The sequence below is a fragment of the Cottoperca gobio genome, chromosome 24 (assembly GCF_900634415.1).
Source record: "Cottoperca gobio chromosome 24, fCotGob3.1, whole genome shotgun sequence".
NCBI lineage: Eukaryota > Metazoa > Chordata > Actinopteri > Perciformes > Bovichtidae > Cottoperca > Cottoperca gobio.
The window spans coordinates 7,611,073-7,633,517 of record NC_041378.1 but is presented as its reverse complement, the minus strand read 5'-3'; the positions used below and the strand labels follow the sequence as shown (position 1 = coordinate 7,633,517).

The window sequence follows — 22,445 nt, the reverse complement described above, 5'->3', positions numbered from 1 at the left end:
ATTGTTTATGTTCTAGGATGACTGAGGCGAACATTAAAAACACAGTATCCACTGATTTCTTTGTCCTTCACCTCCAGTGGCCCAGTCACTCAGACCAGCCTGGCAGTGTGTTTGAAGAGCTTTGAACCCATCAGGTAGGCTGACACCTGCACGGGGAGATGTGGAGAAGACTTGGAGTTCATGTTGTGGAGAAACCACAGTGAATAATATGAAAGGAGGACCCAATTATAAGGACCCTTAACAGGCAGCAGTAGCTGCAGGGGTTTCCAGGGCAACCACAACACACCCCACACACACACAGACCTCCACTCGATGGGACGCCATCTAGCTTTCATCATCAGTCTATTATTGCTTGAGTAGAGAGTAGCTTCACACTGGAACAACCCCAGACCTCCAGCTACTGCAGCAGATAATATAATATAACAAGACCTGTGTCTGCACACACACGTCTGTTTAATATGAAGCTCCAGGCACGTTCATAATTCCAGTCAATGATGTCCCTGCCTTAAGACCTCAATAGGAGACATTCAATGTATCTCAATTTCATACAATTATGTGTGGTTAACATGTGAGCTAAAAAAGGGAGTCTGCGGTAATTGCTATTTGCAGTAGATTTAGTTCTGTATGACTCATTACCTTCACTTCATATCGAAACATCTGCTCTCATCTCACACCTGACATCAAGTATCCTTCTAAGTGACACGACTTTGTGCATTTTACATCCAAGAGGAACCATTAAACCCTCTGAATGATCTTTGTTTACATGAAAACGTGCTGACATCTAGTTGTTCCAGGAAAGACAAAATGATAATTCAGTGGACTCGACTTAACAAAACCTTCACAGTTTGGTCTCGCAATCTGTTTTCGGATTAAATTAGAAGTTGACGGTAGCTGGAATAGATTTGCAAAATTCCAGGAATATTCAAGGTGAAAACTTTCTATGGGAATTAACAGAAATATATGGGAATTAATGGGAATAAAATGGAAAACCATATCATATCATAAACGGACATAATCCATTAATTTGCCAAATAACTCCATGAATAGCTCGTTAGCAAGTTAATTATTAGGAAAGGGGTAATTTTAGCTGAAAATGTGAGCCATGTGCAAACTTAGGCTTCAAAGCGAACAAAAATTGAAATAAAGAATGAATGGAAATAGATTAATTAAAACTTCTCAGTTAACATCCCACATGCAAAAACTGGCAGAATGTGTGAACAAGTTATAAACAGTGTACTTTAGGCTATTATCTGCTATTATATAAAACATATTCACTATATCATTAAAACTTAACATAAAAGCATGTAGTCCTTTGCCTCAGACAGTGTAGTTGTGTTGGCAGTAATGTGATGGGAGCTTGCACTGTGCATGCGGAGGATTGTCATTTAAATGAATTATTCATTTGTTATGTGTATTAAAGTTCACTATTAAAAGATATGTTTTTAAATTGAAGATGTGCAAAGATTCCAAAATTCCTGTGCTAAACTTTCCTTGGACATTTTCCAGAAATGTTCCAAGCCTCTGCAACCCTACGCTGGAAAACCTGTTTGATCTTATATCATTAGTACATTAAGTAGTACTAATACTATGATCCAGCAGCAGACAGTAGTGGTCTGGTGAACATTGAGGTCCTGAACACGGTGTGCCCTGTAAAATGTCTTCTACCATGTCAGCCCCAATTATCCATGTCAACTAACTTGTGCTCGGGTGTAAATGATGAGCACTAGTGATTCCGTTTCTTCTCAGGCTCCATTATCTACTGTAATACATCTAGTGTGGCGCTGACAACCATCTTCATCAGTTACATTATCTACTAACACAGGTGAGACATTACTAAGGTGACCCTGCGAGCAGCAGTTAGTTACATTACAGGACATAGTTCTGCTGTCATTGTCGCTCTGCTTTGAATGTATGGACTGCAACAAACTGCAGCACAGAGGCATATTGTATTATGCACAGGCAGAAATCTTGGGAGAGAATGCCCTTGAACATTTATGAAACGCCAGTGAAATTAAAAATATGGAAGGGGAAGGCAGCAAGTGGGGCTTAATTAGGGTAAGGAGAAAGCCCTTTTTACATCTTGCCTTGTATACATTTTTTGTAGAAGCACTCTAGGGGAGAAACTACTGTATTAAACAAAACATATAACAACTAATATATAAAAAATTAAATAAATGATGAGGTTACGATGCACTGAATGGGGACAGAGTCTAGGGAAATAGTCAAATGTGAGAAATGTTAGAAGTTAAAATACACAAAACTACCTAAATTGCCCAGTTCAAGGGGACAAATGATGCCTTCTGAAATGTATATGTCTTACCGTGGTACATTATCACCATACTTCAGAGCTCTTAATGAAGTTACAACACATTCATAGCTAACGGGGCCAACGCTACTGCATGACTTTTACAACTCAGAATCAGAAAGAGTCTAAATCCAGCTAATGGCCCTTGACACATCTATTGACTACTGGTCTTTGTGCCAATGCATAATCATCACAGCTCACTGAAAAGCCATGTAGCTCTCACACCGGGAGAATGAGTAAGTGATGGAGCACTCGCGTATAATCTGCAGTGCTGGAAGGACACATGTGGTGACAGCATGTCTTCAGTCCCTGTGCAGAGACAGAGCATCGATCCCAGACAGGAATCACTGCAAAGCCCACACCAGATGATGTATATGTATAAATGTCTATGTAGTGAGTCTGTAAATGCGTTTCTGGATATGTGAGTGTGTGAGGAAGTCAAAGAGAGATGAGATGTAGAAGAAAGGCAGTGGAAACACGTGTGAAATCACAGCAGATTCATGAGTTTGCTGCAGCTTGTTAGTTATTACTTTGGATGGGTTTGTGTGTGCGTGTGTGTGTGTGTGTGTGTGTGTGTGTGTGTGTGTGTGTGTGTGTGTGTGTGTGTGTGTGTGTGTGTGTGATGTGAAGCAGTAAAGGCACTGCATCAATTACAGTGTCTATGCCAGCAGGCTCCTGACACCGGTGCTTCTTCTTCCTCTTCTTCACCGTGGGAGGTCTCTTCCCTGCTACCACGCTTCCTCTGAAGCGGCACCCACTTTGTCTTCATAAAGAGCGGATCGATACACACATACTCATCCAATCCTTTACACACTTGATATGAACTATGCCAAGCAAACGATAGTGGGGATTTTCTTTTTTATTGCGGTCTGTGCATGTTAGTTCTGGGCTACTTTCCTAACCCGCTGGCCATTAGACAGAAAGAGCACAAAGACAAACTGTTAAAATTATGCCACTCCAGTGAGTTTGTAGAGCTCTATCCAAATATTATAGGTACACTGAATGCTTTGAAAGCTTCATGCATATTTTACCGGCCACGCATATTTTAGCTGCCAAAGAAATCCATACACCCGATGTTTCTAACAGGTACCGTATGTTGCTTGGCAGAAAACAAGATTGCACAAGGACATTTTTGCTGGCTTGGATATTTGACTCATATGAGATTGTGCTCAAATTCGCCACTGCAAACTGGAGTATTGCTAACTCATCAGTTTGCCATGGCAATATCCAACATCTGTGCTGATTTATTGCAACCTGTTCAGGGAGGTGTATTAAGCGCTGCACGGCACCTTGTATCCAGAAGCCTCACTGGCAAATCGAGCTTCAGAACTACGACTGTGAAACCATCTAAGCACAGTACAGATTTGGATATATCATTACCTCTAATTTCTTCATCTTCTTCTCCATGGCGACCCGGTCCAGAGCTTCAGAACTGTCAGTTAACGCTGTGAAGCTTTTCTGAGTGGAGCTGAGCCAGTCAGTGAAGGATATGCAAAGATTCTCAGCCTCTTCGATGCTCTTCAGCTCCTCCTGAAGCTGCTTGATGATGTCCTTGAAAAAGAGTGATGAGAGGTCAGAAGTTAAGTTTCACAAATATAGAATGTTTTTAATGGATGATACCGAAACAAATCTTTTATATTTATTGAACAGAAATTGATTTATACCCTCAAAAAGTATTTGAATGCTTTGTTTCAGAGGTTAGAATTGTTTGTAAGACTCTTCAGATTGTATTTGGTCAGGTTAAACAGTTCAGGAAACATGGTTTGTATCTCTCTCTTTATGATTGTGAGCTGTCTAACCTTGGCCACCAAGGACCAAAAGGGCTCTGATAAAACATCAGAAAATATCCGTTTCTCCCCTCCTCCTTTATCTGCAGAATGTCAATAGCTTCACTTCAAGGTGAAGAGGGTTTTTATGTTTTTGACACATTATCCACTTGACTGAGATTTTGAGTCAATAGCACCATGAGGATGGAGAGGGTTTCTTGCAGGTTTGACACATTATTCACTCAACTTGCAAATCCTGTGGCGAGAAGCTCCAATTAGCAGATAGTGCTGAGTGCACACCTTTTCTGACTAGACAGTAACAGCTTCCCACCTCAAGCCCATATGGCCCCCTCTTCACAGAGCATAATTACAGGCATCCTTGGTATGAGAGGGATGTAATGTGTCTGTATGTACTGGCATGACTGTAAGTAGATGCATGCTTGAGTCAATTTTGAGAGGGGAATGTGTAGGAAAACAGAGACAAACAAAGTGAGGGCGTGAGGGGGGAGACACACACACACACACACACACACACACACAACCCAAAAACTCAGATGTGTTACTGAAGGTGTAAAAATCAATGGAGTAAAGGCAATGCTTTTCCACTCCTGGTGCAGAGTGTGAGATTGCCTTCTGTAGCGTTTAATTACAGCCTTAGCCCCAGACCAGAGGAGCCCCATTGATTTTCCTTTAGTCCCCCCAAGAGGAGCAGACAAATAGAGAGGCTGGATCTGAGTACAGAGAGCAACACAGACGGGGCTCACAGGCATAACTCTCAAAGCTACTTCACTGGGGTGTTACAGCAACAAAGACCAAACTCTCACTGGAGCAAATTCCATGGTGAGAGATAACCATGTGTGAGAAGCCCACTGTGAGCAGAGATCCCAATGCCGATACACACAGCTTCACATTTTCTTCATCCATCATTGAGACATTGTAACACAAAAGGGATTAAACCCATACCCAGCCCATTAAAGATTTATGTTTTGCTTTTCTTAACTATTAATGACAGGTAGGTTTCTTCCAGGAAAAACTTCAGGTGGAGAAGGTCATTAAGTATCAGCCTTCCTGCCCACCAGAGGAATCTTTTTAACCCTGATATACAGTAATAATAAAAATAGTAATGTTCAGCATGGATACTATACACGTAGGGGTTAAGTATAACAGCTGATGACATAGGCCACAGTGACTTTTACATGCTGTACTAGGAAGAACTGATGCTTGTTGTAAATAAAAAAGGAATATTTGCTGACAAAATAGTTCTGTTTTTTAAAAGTGGAAGCATCTGTGTAACTCAACAGAGTAAATATATGATATATGACATGTGAATAATTTAACAGCAGGGATAAGACAGTGCCTAACCTGTATGTTGAGCAGCAGGGAATGGTAGCGGGCAGTGAGCTGGGTGGCCGTAACGCTGACACGACTACTGATGTAGGTTTCCTCCAGAACCTGCTGGGCCAGAGAGGAGAGGCCATCGACTTCTCCCTGTCGTGCAAGCACTGCCTCAAGACACCCCTGTTCAGGATGGACACAGAGAAATGTAGAATTAGCATCATGTCGGTGAAATCCAGTCAAAAATATTCATGATTTAATTGTAAATTGTGATTTCTTTTGGTGTGAAATTCAAGGTCAAACAGGCGTGAAAGGAAAACAAGTGTGTGTGTGTGTGTGCGTGTGCGTGTGCGTGTGCGTGTGTGTGCGGGGGGGGGGGGAATACCAAGACTGTCTGACATTCTGACACTGCTCCAAAGGGAGGTGACCCTGTAGGGAAATATTCTCTCCCCTGCTGTTTTCTTTCTTTCAAATGCATGTTGTGAGTGGAGTGCATGCATAAGTAGGAAAAGTGATGTACTGTAGTGTAACGCCCCGGATATTTTAGAGATTCTAAGCGAGTGCAATGTTCTGGGAACTCACTTCCTTCAGTAAAAGGAGAAATCTAAATCAAAGACAGCTGAAGGATATGGGCTGCAGAGTCTCTGCAGATACACACATTTCGAGTGGGGCATAAGAGATGAGTGACAAGGATTTTTTCTTTATGACTCTATACATTGTTTTTTATGGAAAATCCTACTCATTGTCCCTTTAATGAGGAAAAGCAGTCAAAGTGAAAATTAGACTTCAGAATTGACATGGAAATGTGCACATTGCTGTCATAATACAGTGTATCTTATCTTATATGGCCTTGAAATGTCTTTCACTGTCTTTCTCTGACCTTGAGTTTCTTCAGCTGAGTCTCTTTGGTGCGCCTGTCTGACCTCCGATGACGTCGGATGTTTACCATCTTCTCCATCTCCTGCAGCCACTGGGCCAGGCTAAGGAACCTTTGGCCCATCTGCCTCAGTCTGGTCAGTGTGGAGCTCAGCTGGGTCTGAGTCTCCTCCAGACGGCCCTGGTAGGCCCCCCACTCCCGCTGAGCGGTGTCCAGCGCTCGGTCCTCAATCTGAGGTATACCCCAGGGGATTACTCGTTCTCTGCTGGTCAGCACAGAGGAAAGCAAAGACTGGCCATTTGAGCAGCGTTCCTGCAAGAGCTATATGAGCAAAAAGGGAAGAAGAAAGAAACAGTGTGATTGAAGAGTTGTTGTTTACCAAAGGTCCGGGGTGTCCAAGGCCTTGTGTGCACACCGATGGACTCTTTCCCTTACACATTTGTACACTCATATTCATATATTTGTGACAATTACACAATGTCAATACCTGTAGCTGTTGCAGTGTCTTCTCTAGTGTATCCACGTTTCCCTCAGGATGGGACAACGAGACCAGAGTGGCCTGTTCCTGCTCCAGCCAGTCCTCAAACACATGTAACCCCCTTTGATATTCCTGATGGACCAGCACCAGCCCTTTGGCCTTACTGACTGCATTCTGCAAAACAACAGTTCAGAGACATTACTGGAAAGAAGAGGTATAACCATTCAATATCACAGGAGTGGACATAGCAAATCTTAATTCCCTGACTACTGACTTCAACTGTTTGAAACCGAACGACTGAAATACATGTTTACATAATATCTGAGCGGCAAAAATGTATGTAATGTACTCTGAAGCTGTAAATAATGTCTTTGTCTTTACACAAGAAAGTCAATTCAAATAATTATCAGAGAAGTTACTAAAATGCTCAACATACACGTCATTTGTGGGAAGATAATTGAGATTTATGAAACAACATGAAGTCATTTATTATTCAAATGCCTGCAGAGGAAAATAACATGTACCCGTATGTTGTGTGCACTCTAAATACCTTGGCCTTTTCTTTGAGGGCGTTGTATCTACATTGCAGCTGCTGCACCTCCTGCTGGGTAGTGTAGTGTTCAGCCATATTGGACCCCTTTGTGGCAATGGTCTCCAAAGGACTGCTGTGACTCAGTACTTCTTCATAGAGAAGCTGGAATGAAAGACATAAACACAACTCAGTGTAGTACATCTAACTCCACTGCGACGCTTTGTGGTATTAATGTGAGTAGGGCATTCAATAAAAAAAAGGTAATTTTTTGAAGTGTAGAAAAAAGAAAAACTGGAAAACACATGGCAGCTGCTCTGTAAAACAAAGTGTTAAAGTTCTCCAAAAAAAAGAGCAAGAAACAGGCCATACAGTTGCGGATGTAGCAGATGTTTTGTGGAGTTTAAGCTCAATGCAAAAAAACAAGTTTACAAAATGTAGTCTGGCTTTTTACGGCTAGCCAATATTAGCGAGTAGCAAGTGTGATACCTTGGTCTTTCCAAGGTTAGCGGTCTTGTCTCTCATCTCAGAGTACTGTCTGTCTGAGCAGCTAAGTGTCTCCTCGACCCGGTCCATCCACAGCACAAACTGACCCACGTCCTCCTGGTAGCTGGTCCATTGCGACAAAGCGCCCTCCAGCTGGCTGTAACATCAACATAATTATATTAAGACACGGGGAACAAACATAACACAAAAACAAAAAACCACATACAGCGTACACATGCATTTAAATCTAATTGCCCCTGTAACCTTTCAACCAACTGAAATCCATCAAGTGTAACTAGACAGCACCCAGTTCCCATTTATCAACTGACTGACAGAATGATTGATCATGATCTCCACCTTTTACACTGAATGGAGGCAGAGAGCAAGGAGTCCCATGAGTCTTTGAGGTCCTGGATCTGTTTGCGAATCACTGGGACACCCTCAACTGAAGTGTTCCTCTGGACCGCTTCTCCCCGCGTCAGAAGCATCTTTAGCTGGATCTCCCTTTCCTGACGAGCAGCCAGTAAGGCCTGCGGACAGAGGGGAACGGAAATGTAATTGTTTTAAATTGTCATTAACTTAGTATAGCTTGTGTAGTGTTTACTTTTTTAATATTTCAAGTACAATGCCCCTTTTAGTGCCGTCAGATAAAGGAAGTGCCTGAGGAAAACTGAAAGCGATCTGTTGTCTTTGCGACAGTGGCAGCAACAATAACACCAGTTGGAAACGTTAGGCGGGGAGGGAGTTGAAAAGTTGTATATTTCCACTTTAATCAATGAGAAGTTGAGTCTAAAATGAACCAATAGCCCAATCTCTGACAATTGTAGTGTGTTCCCACCCCCGTCTTGTCCCTCCTTACTTCCAGCAGTAGCATCCGGTCCTCTAACACGCTCTTGTCAGTGGTGGTGGAGATGCAGGTGTTGAGGACCCTCTGGGCTTCACACACCCAATCCTGGAGCTCTTTAAGGCCCTGAGAGAAGAGGCGGTGCTCCCCGACAATACGCTCAATCCTGGAGGCCTTGTCCTTTAGAGATCAGAGCACAGCACTGTAAACACACTCTGATAATAAATGGTTCTGAGAAGCAGGTTAGTACTGAGTTAAAAAAAAGTAAGAACACAATTGTTTCCCGTGCAGAACAACAGTGTCTTCATATATTTCTGTTTGCATTTGAGATTACAGTCTTTCCTCACAGAAATCTCCAGAGACTTTCCCACCCCCACATTACATCACCGCCACAATGTATTTTGTTTGCAGTCTTAACTCGTAAATCTTTACCATCTGTAGAGCGGAGACAGCTACAATAACAATCTACAAGTGACAATTTTAAATGATTTCATTCCTGTTTCCATGTCCGGCAGGGAAGAGGACCTAAAAATAGCGCTGCTCCAGCTAGCCTCTAAAGTACACACATCTCATTCATCATCGTCGGGGCACTCTCATTGTCCTGAGGTAAGACAATGGCGCTCTGCGGTCAGTGTAATGTTTTGTTCTACGCTGTATGAAATGAATCACAAGAGTGTGACCAATCTAATGAGAGCTTCAAAAAAGGTCAAATTCTCAAGCACTGACACATTTCAGGTCTGGCATTTTAGAAGTGCTTCAGCGGATACGAGGTAAGCTCCACAGCCTTGGCCTTTTTTTATGTTGATGAGGCTGCAGCGGCGAGGACCTTTTGGAGGAGAAAAATGGATTATTGTGCTCAGGAAATTTAGAGAGGATACCAAGACTTTCCTCGTTGCAAAATCTTACCCAAGGCAAGCAGATTACAGCAACCGTGACGGGGAAATAATGCATGACACAGCAAATAACAGAGAACAACCGTAAAAAACATGGCTGGACAGAAGGCTCCATAGTTTATAGCTCACGCAGCACACAAATCAAGCAAGGCACATTTCAGCATGCTAAAGCTTTTCTCAGACATAAGCACGGATACAGTAAACAGGGTAGGAGTTACCTTGGTTAAGTTGCTGAGGGCTAGGTACTGTGCTGACAGCTGGGAAACACGGTGGACAAAGCCCTTGCCGGCTGCTTGTCCCTCCCAGAGACGATGAGCTCTTTCCCTGAGCCTGCCTAGCTCTGCCTCCCAACTGGCCATCTCCTCCAGTACACACTGGGCCAGTGCGAAGCAGGAGGAGGAAGAGATGGAGATGGAAATAGAGAAATAAAAAGATGAAGGAGCAATAGGATGTGGGTAAGCACAGTTGGGAAGGAGAAGAAATGGAGCACATTGGAGAGGATGGTTGTGTGTAAGCAGCATAACATTTTGAGTCAAGGGGAAAATGAAATTACAAAAAAACATGAAAGCGATGACAGAGAAGGGCGTGGGAGAGGAGGGACACAAGGTTGAGTTAACATGTCACAAGAACAGACAGAGCAACAACAGCACATCAAAATACATGGATGAAGACAGGAGGAAAGAACATCATAAAAAAACCAGCATCAGCGGTATTTCAGTTTCAGTTCATTTTTTTATAGAAATGTGGTAATTCGGTGAGACACCACAGTTCAGAACGAGGAGGACAAGCCTGATAAAATACTATGTATGTGAAAAGGTAAAGAGGATTTTGCCAACACAGGTTCAGACATTAAAAACCTGCATGTATTGTATTGTACTTCAGGTGCTGGGGGAAGAAATGTAATTGCTTGCAGCGCCAGACAAAAGGCAGCAAGGAGAAGTGCTACAGTGGGCGACGAGTAAATACAAAAATAGCAACAAAGATAAGAGCAGAGCTTTGAGATGGGCTTGATATATTTTTTTCTCTATTGTCAGTTTTATCTTTTCAACGCTCCGTGCCTCTCTTCCTTTTTTGTCTCTGTCAGACATGGCAGAGGCTGTTATCGCATCTTGAAAAGAGCCTTTTAGCCACGCAGCGCTTCAGCTGTGACAGAAGGAGAATTAATTAGATTTCTGGACTTTTCCTCTGACTATTGTGTCAAGACGCTGCTCTATTTTGATCCGGTGGTGCTCGACGAATGTAATTAGGTCCTTCTCTTTTCCCAGCTGATTTGAGATTGTACTTTAGGGATGCATATCTGATGGAGAGCTACAACTATTCAGCATCCTCGGAAAAATCTACTTACTATTCAATTTATGGAATAATGACAGGGTTTATATAAAGGGAAGACAGAAGATGGGAGCGCGTTAGTGATAGCAGCTGAGAAGAGAACAGTAAAACTCTCAGTATGACATAATGCGATTTAACAGAAAATGGATCGTACATTATGGAAATATATTGCTTAAGGTGGCTATAAAAAAAACCCTGTAAAAACTAGGTGACGGACCCATGAGTCACCACATAATTATAGGGGGGGGGACATTTTAAGAGAGCTGTTATGTTCAGCTGTGAGAAATACCGTGTGGAATCAGAAATCTGCTGGTTAAAGAACCCCAGTCAGAGTTGAGTCAAGTGTAACTGTGTAAGGAGTAAGCCTTTGGGCTCCACAATACCTGTAGTTTGCTGAGCTCCTGTTTCTTGGCTGGAAGGTCGTGTAGACGAGCACTGCTCTCCTGAACTCTGACCTCGGTGCTGTTCAGCCAGTCCTGCAGAGGCTCAGCACTGGCCTCAAACTCCGTCATCTGCGACTGCAGGTTCTGGAAATGTGACATTTAACTTAGTCAAATACAACTAGAGAAGTTATCATACAAATGGACTCTATGCAAAATAAAACTCAGTTTATGAAAATGTTTAAATTGTTTTTATTATACTCTGGCTCAGGCATCAGATCTAAGATGCATATCAAATGCAAATCTCTCTATGTGGATACCATCTGAAGCACTTCATCCTCACAATAAATCAAATAACACCAAATATGTCCCTTTACCATACAATAAGATTAAGTAAAGAGGTAGACAACAGGAAAACAGACACAAACCGTATACAAATAAACGGACATCATTTGATATGTATAAATGTAAACATCCAAACTGTACAGTTAACCTTTATTTAAACATATAGTCTCTCTGAGATCCAGATTGTCAGGGGAGACGTTAGCCAAAAGAGCAGCATCCAAATAAACGCAAATTTGAACTTACCTTGAGTGCATCCTCCCTCAGCTGCAGGCTATTCATCAGGCTCATCCAGTCCTCTCTGGCATTTGCCACCTTGGCCTTGATTCCCTCCACCCGGTCTTTGGTCACCACAGCCATCAGCAGCTCCCCGCTGGCTCCTACTGTACTCAGCCTGGCCTGGCCATGCTCCCTGTCACTCAAGAACTCCTGTGGGGATACACAGACGAAGACAAAGGAACTGTGACTATTTAACACACACACACACACACACACACACAAAGGGAGGAGGGTGTGAAAGTGAAAGGATGAAAAAAGAAATGAACAAAATGACAATCCCTAACTTGTTTTTGTCTTCCACTTCTGATGCAATGGCTGATGGGCAACTACAACCATTCTCTACATGGCCAACAGATTCTCTTCCCGGTGCCCTAGGATCTCACTTTACACTGTCAAAAGCATTAATTATACAGAGGGCAGAAGGTGGGGCTTGATCACAGATTTGGACAGTACAGTGAGGCGGAAATGTGTCGGTTTTTACATAGCTCCTCCGACTCCACACACAGAAAATGTACACACACCCCCCCTCCCTCAGAACTGAGTCGATGACAGTAGCGCAGCAGGGACCACTCCACCATCTGTGCAGTCAGCACATCACTTACACACACACACACACACACACTACAGCTTCAGCCTCCCCACACACACACACACACACACACACACACACACACACACACACACACACACACACACACACACACACACACACACACACACACACACACACACACACACCATTTAGTAGAGTACAGCCACACTTCTTTATCTGTCTGTCTCTTTATTTTCTCTCTCTTCATTCACATTTTTCTTCACACTACCATACTCCCCCTGGCAATGTAACTGTATACCACCAATTAAGCATGACACAATGGATGCCCCCGCCCCACCCACGCTGGCCCCTCCTGTAGGTCAGCCATGTGGAAACATTGTTCCACATTCCTCACCAAGTCAATAATAAATAAAACATGCTCCGCCTCAATATTCCTCTCTCCTTCACCGCCATACACTCTATGACATTCCCTCTCTTCCTTAAGGCTACACTAGAAACCTCTGAAGGAGCACTCACACATACTCTTGCACAGCTCTTCCATTCTTAGACATACTTTTGTAAAAGTATCTCTTAAAGTAACCTAATGCTCTTTTGTCATTCTGAACTGCCTCTTTGTGTGACTGTTAAATAACGTAAGTACCACTTGTACTACACGCACTTAATTAGAGAATTTGGAGTGAAATCAAGTTCTGCGCCTTATGAGTGTAGAATTACTGTCTTACTAGTTAAGCTTAGCTCAAAGCAATACTGATAATTCCTTGGTGGTAATGTTGTGGTCAGGTGTCTGAGAGGTAATTAACTGTCTGGTGCAGGGATGTGGGGACCACCTTAACCGACATCACCTGACTCTTGGCCAGGGCCCTGGGGTTCTCTTAAGAGGCTGCCAGCCTGTTAAAACTGCAAGCGTCTCAGAGAAAGACACAAAGACTTCTCAGAAAGAGAGACACACAGATATTTTAAAGAGAATGGCACAGAGACCCCGCTGTGGAGCTTTCTCTCATCCCTCTTGGATATGTGCCAACTTTCAGCTTATGCAGCCTACGGCAGGACCCATCACTCCAACAAGCCCACCAGAGGACACTCAACGGTGGGCATGTCAATACAGACATCCCTCTTGAGCAATCTCCCATTGAAAGTGGATTGATTCTTCAACTATTACATCATTTCACTTAAAAGCAATTTCCTTTGTAGAAGCAATCTTAGCTTTGCCTGCTCAATCCATACAAATAAATTATAAGCTAGCACTAGCTTGTAACTGTGGATTTAGAGAGGCGACAAACTTATAAGGATTTAAAGCTTCTCAAGCAGCTGCGGCAGAACACACAAACATTTTTGCAACAACAGGGTTAATTTAATTTCTTCAACAGGCAATCAATCAATTTAATAATTCTAGTTTATGTAAGTAAATACATTACACCTCTCTAACTCCACTATACAGCTATTTGCTTCTAAATCATTACTGCCTCACTGGAGCTAGTTAATGGGCAATAGCGTGTGACTATATAGCCATTCTGGGTTCTGGGTGGCAGTTAGACATGAGAGTATGAATGAGTGTTATTATCTATTGTGCAACCAAAGTTATTAAAAATGTATGTATTTCTCAAAAGGCTGAATTGGAAGTAATATTCAGTGACATACAAATAAATATCAAATCTACTGCTTTCTATCCCTAAATAACAAAATGTGATTTAATCTGTATATTTGCTGTCTGGTAAGTCTGTCCTGGGGAAACAGGAGGTGATGCACTTTATATTTCCAGCAGCAATAAAAGAGAATCAAAACTGGAAAGAACAGTAAAAGCTTAACTGGCTGAACAAAAGTGTGATTTCCAAGTGATATCTGCATTGTGCAGTACAACAACAGCATGTTCACGACTGCACATGGCCACAATTCTATGTCACCAATATTTTAAGAACAGAGTAAGAATTTAGCAGATGTCCACTCCGAGTAAAAGATATCTCTTACTTGGATCCTCTGCAGAGCGGTGGAGGCCTCGGCGACACTTTGTGGCACATCAAAGCATTTGGCGGTGCTGATTTTGGCGTTGACCAACCACTGCTGGAAGTCTCTCAACGGCTGCACGGAACCTCTGCTCCAACAAGCGCTCCTTATTTTGACACTCCCTGGATGCACGAAGACTGAGACTGGGGGACAAGAGAGAAGATTTAACATGTTGTTCACAGGTTGAAAAATGAGTGTTCATTGGGAAGTGAACAAAGAAAGGAAGGGGTTACAAGCAGAGGAAGTGTTTGCTGTCTACTGTCCACGTGCTCATCAAAACAAAGAGGACGCATGTGTAGATGCTCAGATTGTACATGCTGTAATGGAGGAGGAGAAAGAGAAGCCTGGGAGATAAGCAGGAGTGAGAAACGGGCAGGTGGAGAAACGACAAATTGGGTGAAGTGGAAGGAATGAGCGTTGGGGCAAAGAGGGAGTGGGGGATGGTGGTAAGGGCTACTGTGTAGGAGGGGGTTGAGAGGCAACATATGAGTGGGGTAAGAGTTCACAGGGGTGACAAGACGGAGAAAACTAGAGTTGACAGATTGATGAAAAATGGTGAGATTAAAAGGATATGGCAGGGACACAGTATGTGAGGGAGAGGTTAGAATGAAGCAAAATGATATATTGAAGGGATACTTGGGCTTTTTTTGTGGGTTTAAAACTTTTTTTTTACCAGGGACCAGAATCTTTTCTTTTGTTCATACTGTATATCCTTCAGAGTCTAAAGCTGGAACCACAGAGTACAGATACAATCCAGACTGATAATACCAGATATTTGAAGCTAAGTGAAGGATGTTCAGACAGAAGGAATGAATTAGGACAGGTGGGAAGCAAAACCATTAAACGCAATACTGTAAGTTACATTGTAAGGTCAATAGTCAGTAGATATTGTATGATTTTGCCAAATCTGGAAATAAGTTAAATGGCAAAGAATTGTAGGTTCAATGGCAGTGTTTTTTAATTTCTCACTACAATAACTGCATATGGCAACTACAGCATGGTTAAGGTTAGGGAAAGATTGGCAAACAGGAAATGCAGGTCTGTGATGGGACGCCAACTCCTGTCTCCTGTAGAAAAGTCACATGCGTTACAACCCATCCACCTCCTCAACCTCCACACGCTTTCTTTTCAGTTTCAAGTTTTATTTGTCATATGCAAGTTAACACAGGGTCAACGGTACAATGAAATGTGTGCGAGAGAGACAGCATGTCAGCTCAGCAAAATCAGCTAAATCAAATTATATATATATATATATATATATATATATATATATATATATATATATATATATATATATATATATATATATATATATATATATGAAATATTTCAAAATAAGTACTATATGCAATTGAGTTAAACAATAATTACAAAAACAAAACGTATGTACGTATATGAAGAAGAAAAAAGGGGGGTTGTGCAGTACAATAAATAATAATATATACTTATATTTCGCCTCGCTACATGCTGTCTAGGGCACAATACTCTCTGCATTGACACTGAATGAACTGCACAATATAGACGTAATTGGGTTTCATGCATATTGGGCATTGGGTGAAGAGGGGAGTCTGGAAGAAGTGATAGAAAGAACTACAGCGGGAGAAACAAGGTGCACAGCTGGTAAAGCAAAGGTTACTGTCCAAAGGGAGGCATGAAAAAACAAGGAAAAAGCACACACTGGTGCACACAAACACCCTTGAGTTTTAATGATGCAATGAGAGCATGAGAGGGTAGTGCAGTGGGGATGGCATGAGAGTGGAAGAAGCACTTTTTTCTGCTGTGACAGACAAAATCTGGCATGTGCCTATGAAGAGAGGACTGGAGAGTAACTGCCTTTTCCAGGTGTGCAAAGAGCACACAGGCCAAGTCTATTACAGACTAAAAAGCCCAGTGAATGAGGAAGAGTGCTGCTTTTTGCCAATCAGCAGCCAAAGCCAATTACCCGCCAAAGCATCTCCAACAAGTTGACCTCACTCAGGTTGTCTGCCAATAAATGTTAGTCACAGTGCTTTATCCCACTACCCTGCAATATTTCCAAAAGTTAATATGACATCCATGCAAATGAAGTAGGTAATTTGTGCTAATGTAGACGTATATACTTCTGTATGCATGTGTTGAATATGTATGATTGAATGCACGCATGTTCCTTTGTATGCCCTGCTGTTCTCTGGAATAGACATTGCATGGTGTGTTCACCAACAAGCGCTAAATGAACACAGACTCACTTGTGGGCTCAAAAGCAGGCAATTAGAGCGCATGGAGAAAAAAAAACCCTCCAAATGTATCAGATTTCCCTCAAATTATACTCAGCCTTGCATAAAATGAAACTACAGAAGGACACAAACTAAAACAAACACAGTGAACAAGCGAAGGTGAAGGGAAGGTGGTGAAATGTTGCATAGCAACTGGTGGCTCTAGTGTTCTCTCTCTCACCTTTAGTCTTCGTCTGGCTGACACACATGTTACAACAACTCTGTATGCGAGCTGGCCACACATACAGGAACACTCCTCTAATAGAAATAAGCTTCTAAAACTGAGCAGTTACGCTGCCCACTCAGACATGCGAGGGGTGTTTTTGGAGGGAACTCTGCCCTTTTTCTATTGTGGTTCTGGTGCAGTGTGATGGAATGAATGAGTGTGTTATGCATGGACTCATTATCATTATAAGGATGATAGGAAGATATGGCAAATATATGTGAAAATCATATGAATAATCGAACTAACATTCAAAGCAGCCATGTTCTACTGTTATGCATGGCATGTGTAAAATGTGTTTTTAATCTTGATCTTAATTATTCAACAAAAACACGGTAAGATCATATCATCATCATGATTTAAATCTTCTGAAAGTCCAGAGATGGACAATATGAAGTTGAATCACCCAGCCTCAGCCAACAAATCTCAGTTTCATTTCAAATCCACACAATGAAAACAAACTTTCCACCACACGCTGTTTACTAAAGCAGAAAGATTCCTCTCACCTGTTGTGCTGTTTGATAAGCGTGGTGACCCGGTCTGATGGTGAACCCAGGTCTCTGGAGTATCGCACCAGGTCGTTCAGTTGGCCTTTCAACTTCTCTGCCATCGGCTCGGCGCTCTGCAAGCCCTCCAGTATATCCTAAACAACACAAAACAGACACCACCAGCTGGCTCAGTGTGTGTGTGTGTGTGTCAAGGAGAGACAAGCACCCAACGGATCTGCATGACACCCTTCAATAAGTGCACTCGTATTCCTATTCACATCCTGGCTTCGTCTTTTTAGCTCTTCTCACACACACAAACACACACACACACTCTCACACACACACACACACACACACACGATCCAACACATACTCACAGTGTTGCTTGTACAATAGCATTTCTGTTCTTCGCGGAGTGTGGCAGGAAGGAGCTGTGGATAATGTTCTCCCGCTCTTCTCAGCGTGCCTCACATTCTGCACTCACACAGTCATGAAATCCTGTCCTATGAAATATGTACAAGCTCTCTCTCTCTCTCTCTCTCTCTTTCTCTGACTCTCGCTCACTCGCTCGTTCTTTCTGACGTATGACCAATAAACAACCCTCCCTCTCCACTCTCCTGGACCCGTTGCTCTCTTCTCCTTCCCTCCTCCTATCCTTCTACTACTTTCTCTTCCCTCCTCTCTCCCTCCTCCCACTCCGTGCACTCACTCTCTCTCACACATTTTTCCTTCTTCTCACTCTCTCACGCTCTCTCCCGGTGGAATTCAGCTGTCAGTCCTCACAGATGCACGATTGGTTCAAACGCACACAAACGAGCGCGTAACGAAAACAAGGCTGGACACAGGAAACAGGCTGGAGGAGGAGGAGGAGAGAGAGAGAGAAGCGGAGGAGGGGGAAGACTCCTCCTCTGTTCTTTGACAGCCCCAAATTGAGGAAAACCAAAGAAAGGCATGGCCAAAGAAGCCCGGGGAGGAGTGTGAGGGTATACATGCTGGCATGGCCTTGACATTACAGAGAAATTGTCACACTGTAAACATCCTGTGGAGGTTCAAAACAGAGCAGCAGGGGAAGTGAGGAGCAAGGGCTTCTAAGAAACAACCCCTGCAGTCGGGAAAGACATCACTGTACACTTCAGTTCAAACAAGTCAGAGTACAGAAAGGCGAAAGGCAAAGGAATTGAAAGGCGGGAATGTTTGGGAGGGAGAGATAGTGGGAACATAATGGCAAAAAAATAAACAAAAGGGGGAGGGGTAGAGAGGACAGAAGACAGAATGAAGAGAAAACAAGAGGAATTGATGGGATTGTAGCTGTCACTCCTTCGTCATCCCAGTAAAGCTCATTTACAAACTAATCTGTTTTTAGGATTTACAAATAGAATGGATAATTACTGAAAGCATAGCTGAATGCAGAGGATGTATGTCTGCACAGTGTGTGTGTGTGTGTGTGTGTGTGTGTGTGTGTGTGTGTGTGCCTCTGGGTACTTTCTATTAAACAATGCTAATCACCTTCTCCAAAATTAACATAGCTGCACAGTAGCCACTGTCAGCTTTTTACTTATCACAGTTTGCCAAATCTCAGTCGAACAGAAGAGTTTTTATTATTTATTATTTTTTGAATAAACTATTGTGAGCAGATGAACAGTGAATAATTCAGACGTTAAGCTGCCATTTATTTAAATCTCTTGCTACTATACCTTAGCCAGCTGCCATCCCTCCACTGCTTCTTCGCCGTTGCTCCGCCCTTCTGCTTTAACCAACTCCTGGCTCCACCCCCTTCAGCCGTCTATCCAGCTCTTTCAACTCGTCCTCCAGTCGGGCGGTCAGACGGTCATATTCCTCCTCTGAGGATTCAGCAGCGGCCAGGGCCCCCTCCAGGCCGTCCCTGGCCCTCAGGGCAGGCCCCCTCCCACTGCTCCAGAGCCTGAGACAGAGCCCCCAGCTGTCGGTCCATGGCCTCGCAGCCGCCCGCCGCAGTGTGCTCCGCCGTGGACGCTGCGCTCCGACGCACCCGGCTGAGGCGCTCTCGGCCCTCCAGTAGCCGACACTCCACACGCTCCTGAAGAGATAGGGAGGGTAGATATGAGACAAAGTTGCTACGGAAACGGCAACCTCCGATTCTATTTAAAGCTGCCTACATAGACTTCACAAGTCTCCTGCTCAATCCCTTCCTGCCTTTATCGCTTTGATTCTGTCTTTGAAGCAGTTGTTCTGATGTCCTGTATTTTCATGTCCTATCACAGTATTCTCTCACTAGTACTAATTTCATCGTCAGCCTCCATCTCTCGTTCTTTGTGGAAAGGTAGCACTTGGCTGTGAAGAGCAAACACTTGAGTGTGATGTGATAGCGTTGCATTGAAGGATTGAAAAGGGGGAAAAAACGGCAGCAGATTATTTTTGTTTGTGAGTAAAAAAAGATATGAACATTAACCTTGAGAACATGAATGGGAAATGAAAATGGTGCAACTAGCGTGTATATACACAATACATTATATTTGCTCTTCTGCTGAAATGCTCCACACCATGGCTCTACAAACACACATTTGGAATGTGATAATTAGGACCCATGTGTGAAATTTAAATGCAAATCAATATCTCCTCAACATATTTTCTCTCCTCTGTAATTGCAGAATTATAGAACAGGGTAACGTAGGCATTTATTGCACTGCTCTTCCCTTTTACTCTTTTATATGGTAATAGACCAACTTAGTGGCAATAAAATGTGCCAGGAGAGAGATTGAGATATTTGGCTGTGATATGGGAACAAACTGAGAGCCAATTCCAATTCCCCACATAGTTTGCCCTCCTTCATAGCAGGAGTCCATTAAGATTAGATGGGTTCAAATAATTCAGCAATCAGTTACCTTAGCAACAGATAACACCTTTACACTGGGTATAGTTTCTACAACACACAATACATCCTTAAGGCATGCCTATAAATTGACAGCGGTGGTAATTCAGAGAAACATTGCTTAACAAATGATATACTGGACCCGACACTGAGTTTGATTGTTATTCTCATTTACACTTATGGTGTATGAAGCTAATACTATTTATATACATATTTGACTGTGACTGCGTAACATGTTAAAATGATCACAAAAAAATGTTTCAAAGGAGAACCTCAGTCCTTGAAGTGTAAATTTGAACATCTGAAATTCCATGACAACCGTACGAACTTCCTCTGCTGATAAAGATTGAGTGAGATGATTGAACAGTCCAGATGAGCTGCTGAATAGACCTCGTGATGAGACTGTTCTCTCAAATGGTCCAAACTATGTTAACACGGAGAGGCACATTGGATTTAAAATAGATTAATAGTAATAGTTTGCTTTGCTTTGACAATAACATCTACAGCACAATAGGCTTGTCACCTGTCACATGTAGCACATCTGTCAACATATCGATAAGAATTGATTTTTTTCTCTCAAATTTGGAATTCTTTACTTGACAAAAGTGCATTGAAAGAAAACAAAAGGAGCGTCAGCCAGCATCAACAAGGGGATTTCTTTGTATGTTGACACTCTGCCTTACCCTCACTTCTGACAGTTTCTTTCTGATGGAGGCAGAGTCTCCTGATGTATCAGACCAATGATGCAGCTCCTCTCCAGCAGTCATCAGCCAATCAGTGAGCTCCCTAACAGCCTCCAGGTATTCTTGGTGTTCCAACACCACGGCCTGCGCCAGACGTACTCTCTCCTAAAGACAAAAGACGCACACATTCAACGACGCACTTCGTAATATCAATAAAATAGTATGGGAAACACAGGAGTTTCACGGTTTATTACTAAATACACTTAAAGATAAAGTAACATCGCACCTCCACCAAGGCTGTGAGGTCGTCAAACAGCACCTGCAGCTGGGTGCGGGCGCCATGATTAAAGCTTGCGTCGCCAGTCTTCTTGAACAGTTCTCTTGCTTTTTCTTCCAGGCTGGACAGCGCCACCTGGTGGTCTTCCAGGTCAGCCAGCAGGGCTCGGAGTCTCTCTAGCTGGGAGGCCTTCTCTCTGGGCCCTGGCTGGGGGGTGAGAGGGGCACACACCTCCCGCTCTACAGCCTCCATCCAGCACCGCAGCTGGGCAGCACCCTCCAAGTATCCTCCCCACTGTGTCACGGTCCACTCTAGTCGACTGGAGTAAAGACAATAGATCTATGTGTTACTTTTCTTTTTACTGAAAACCTATGGGAATTATACAATTTGAATAAATAGAGAAAATCTGAATAAATATGTTGAGTATCCAACATGTGGGAAAGGATTTTTAAACCTAACACAAGTATTATCTGTATCAAGCATACAATATGCAAAAAGTAATAATAGTAATCCAACAAGATTCAACAATGCGTTATACAAATGTGTATGTAATCTGCTTGCTTTAAACCCTTTTTCACTGTATGCAGGTACAGTAAATATATTTCATACCAATGATATGGCCAAGAAATATAAATTGTCTGTAATACTGCCTTAATCTCCTTTATCCTGGTATCCACAGATTCACACCCACATTTTTCTTTACCATCTGTTACCCCATGGACAAATACCGCCAATATCTGCACACACACACACACACACACACACACACACACACACACACACACACACACACACACACACACACACACACACACACACACACACACACACACACACACACACACACACACACACACACACACACACACACACACACACAATTTCACCTGCTACCCCTCTCCCCTGTAAATCCCTTTCCCCTTAAAACACAAACCCACCCCATGTGTGACCCACTGTTTGCCAACCACCACTTAGTCCCTAATGAGATCAATTTTTTCTAGGAGCGGCCATAATTGCTCAATTAAACACACACAGACACACACACACACACACACACACACACTAAACTGATGCATGTGCGTGCATGCAGTCATGCACACGCACGCACACGCACACACACATAAAATAACACACTGAATCAGCTACATCAATCAGAGTTACAAAAACAGACAAATACTTCTCATTATGTATTTAACCTAATGGTAATTAATGGCATTGAGACTTCAATCTATCATGATGAAAATAGCCTGTACCCAAAAGAGATGTTTTTTTGGCCC

The 22,445-nt window shown here is 42.8% G+C and overlaps 1 protein-coding gene across 1 annotated transcript in view; it reads right to left on the bottom strand.

Moving 5' to 3' along the window:
* Positions 1–22,445, bottom strand: part of syne1a (spectrin repeat containing, nuclear envelope 1a) — a 113,515-nt gene that overhangs the window by 60,065 nt on the left and 31,005 nt on the right. Inside the window, 19 exon segments of the mRNA XM_029425845.1 lie at positions 3,686–3,856; positions 5,434–5,589; positions 6,287–6,604; positions 6,771–6,935; positions 7,312–7,455; positions 7,780–7,933; positions 8,134–8,306; positions 8,636–8,800; positions 9,732–9,887; positions 11,226–11,369; positions 11,811–11,993; positions 14,362–14,469; positions 14,471–14,540; positions 17,379–17,515; positions 19,055–19,135; positions 19,137–19,256; positions 19,258–19,416; positions 20,892–21,056; positions 21,178–21,487. Coding sequence (XP_029281705.1) covers positions 3,686–3,856; positions 5,434–5,589; positions 6,287–6,604; positions 6,771–6,935; positions 7,312–7,455; positions 7,780–7,933; positions 8,134–8,306; positions 8,636–8,800; positions 9,732–9,887; positions 11,226–11,369; positions 11,811–11,993; positions 14,362–14,469; positions 14,471–14,540; positions 17,379–17,515; positions 19,055–19,135; positions 19,137–19,256; positions 19,258–19,416; positions 20,892–21,056; positions 21,178–21,487 — 3,079 coding nt within the window.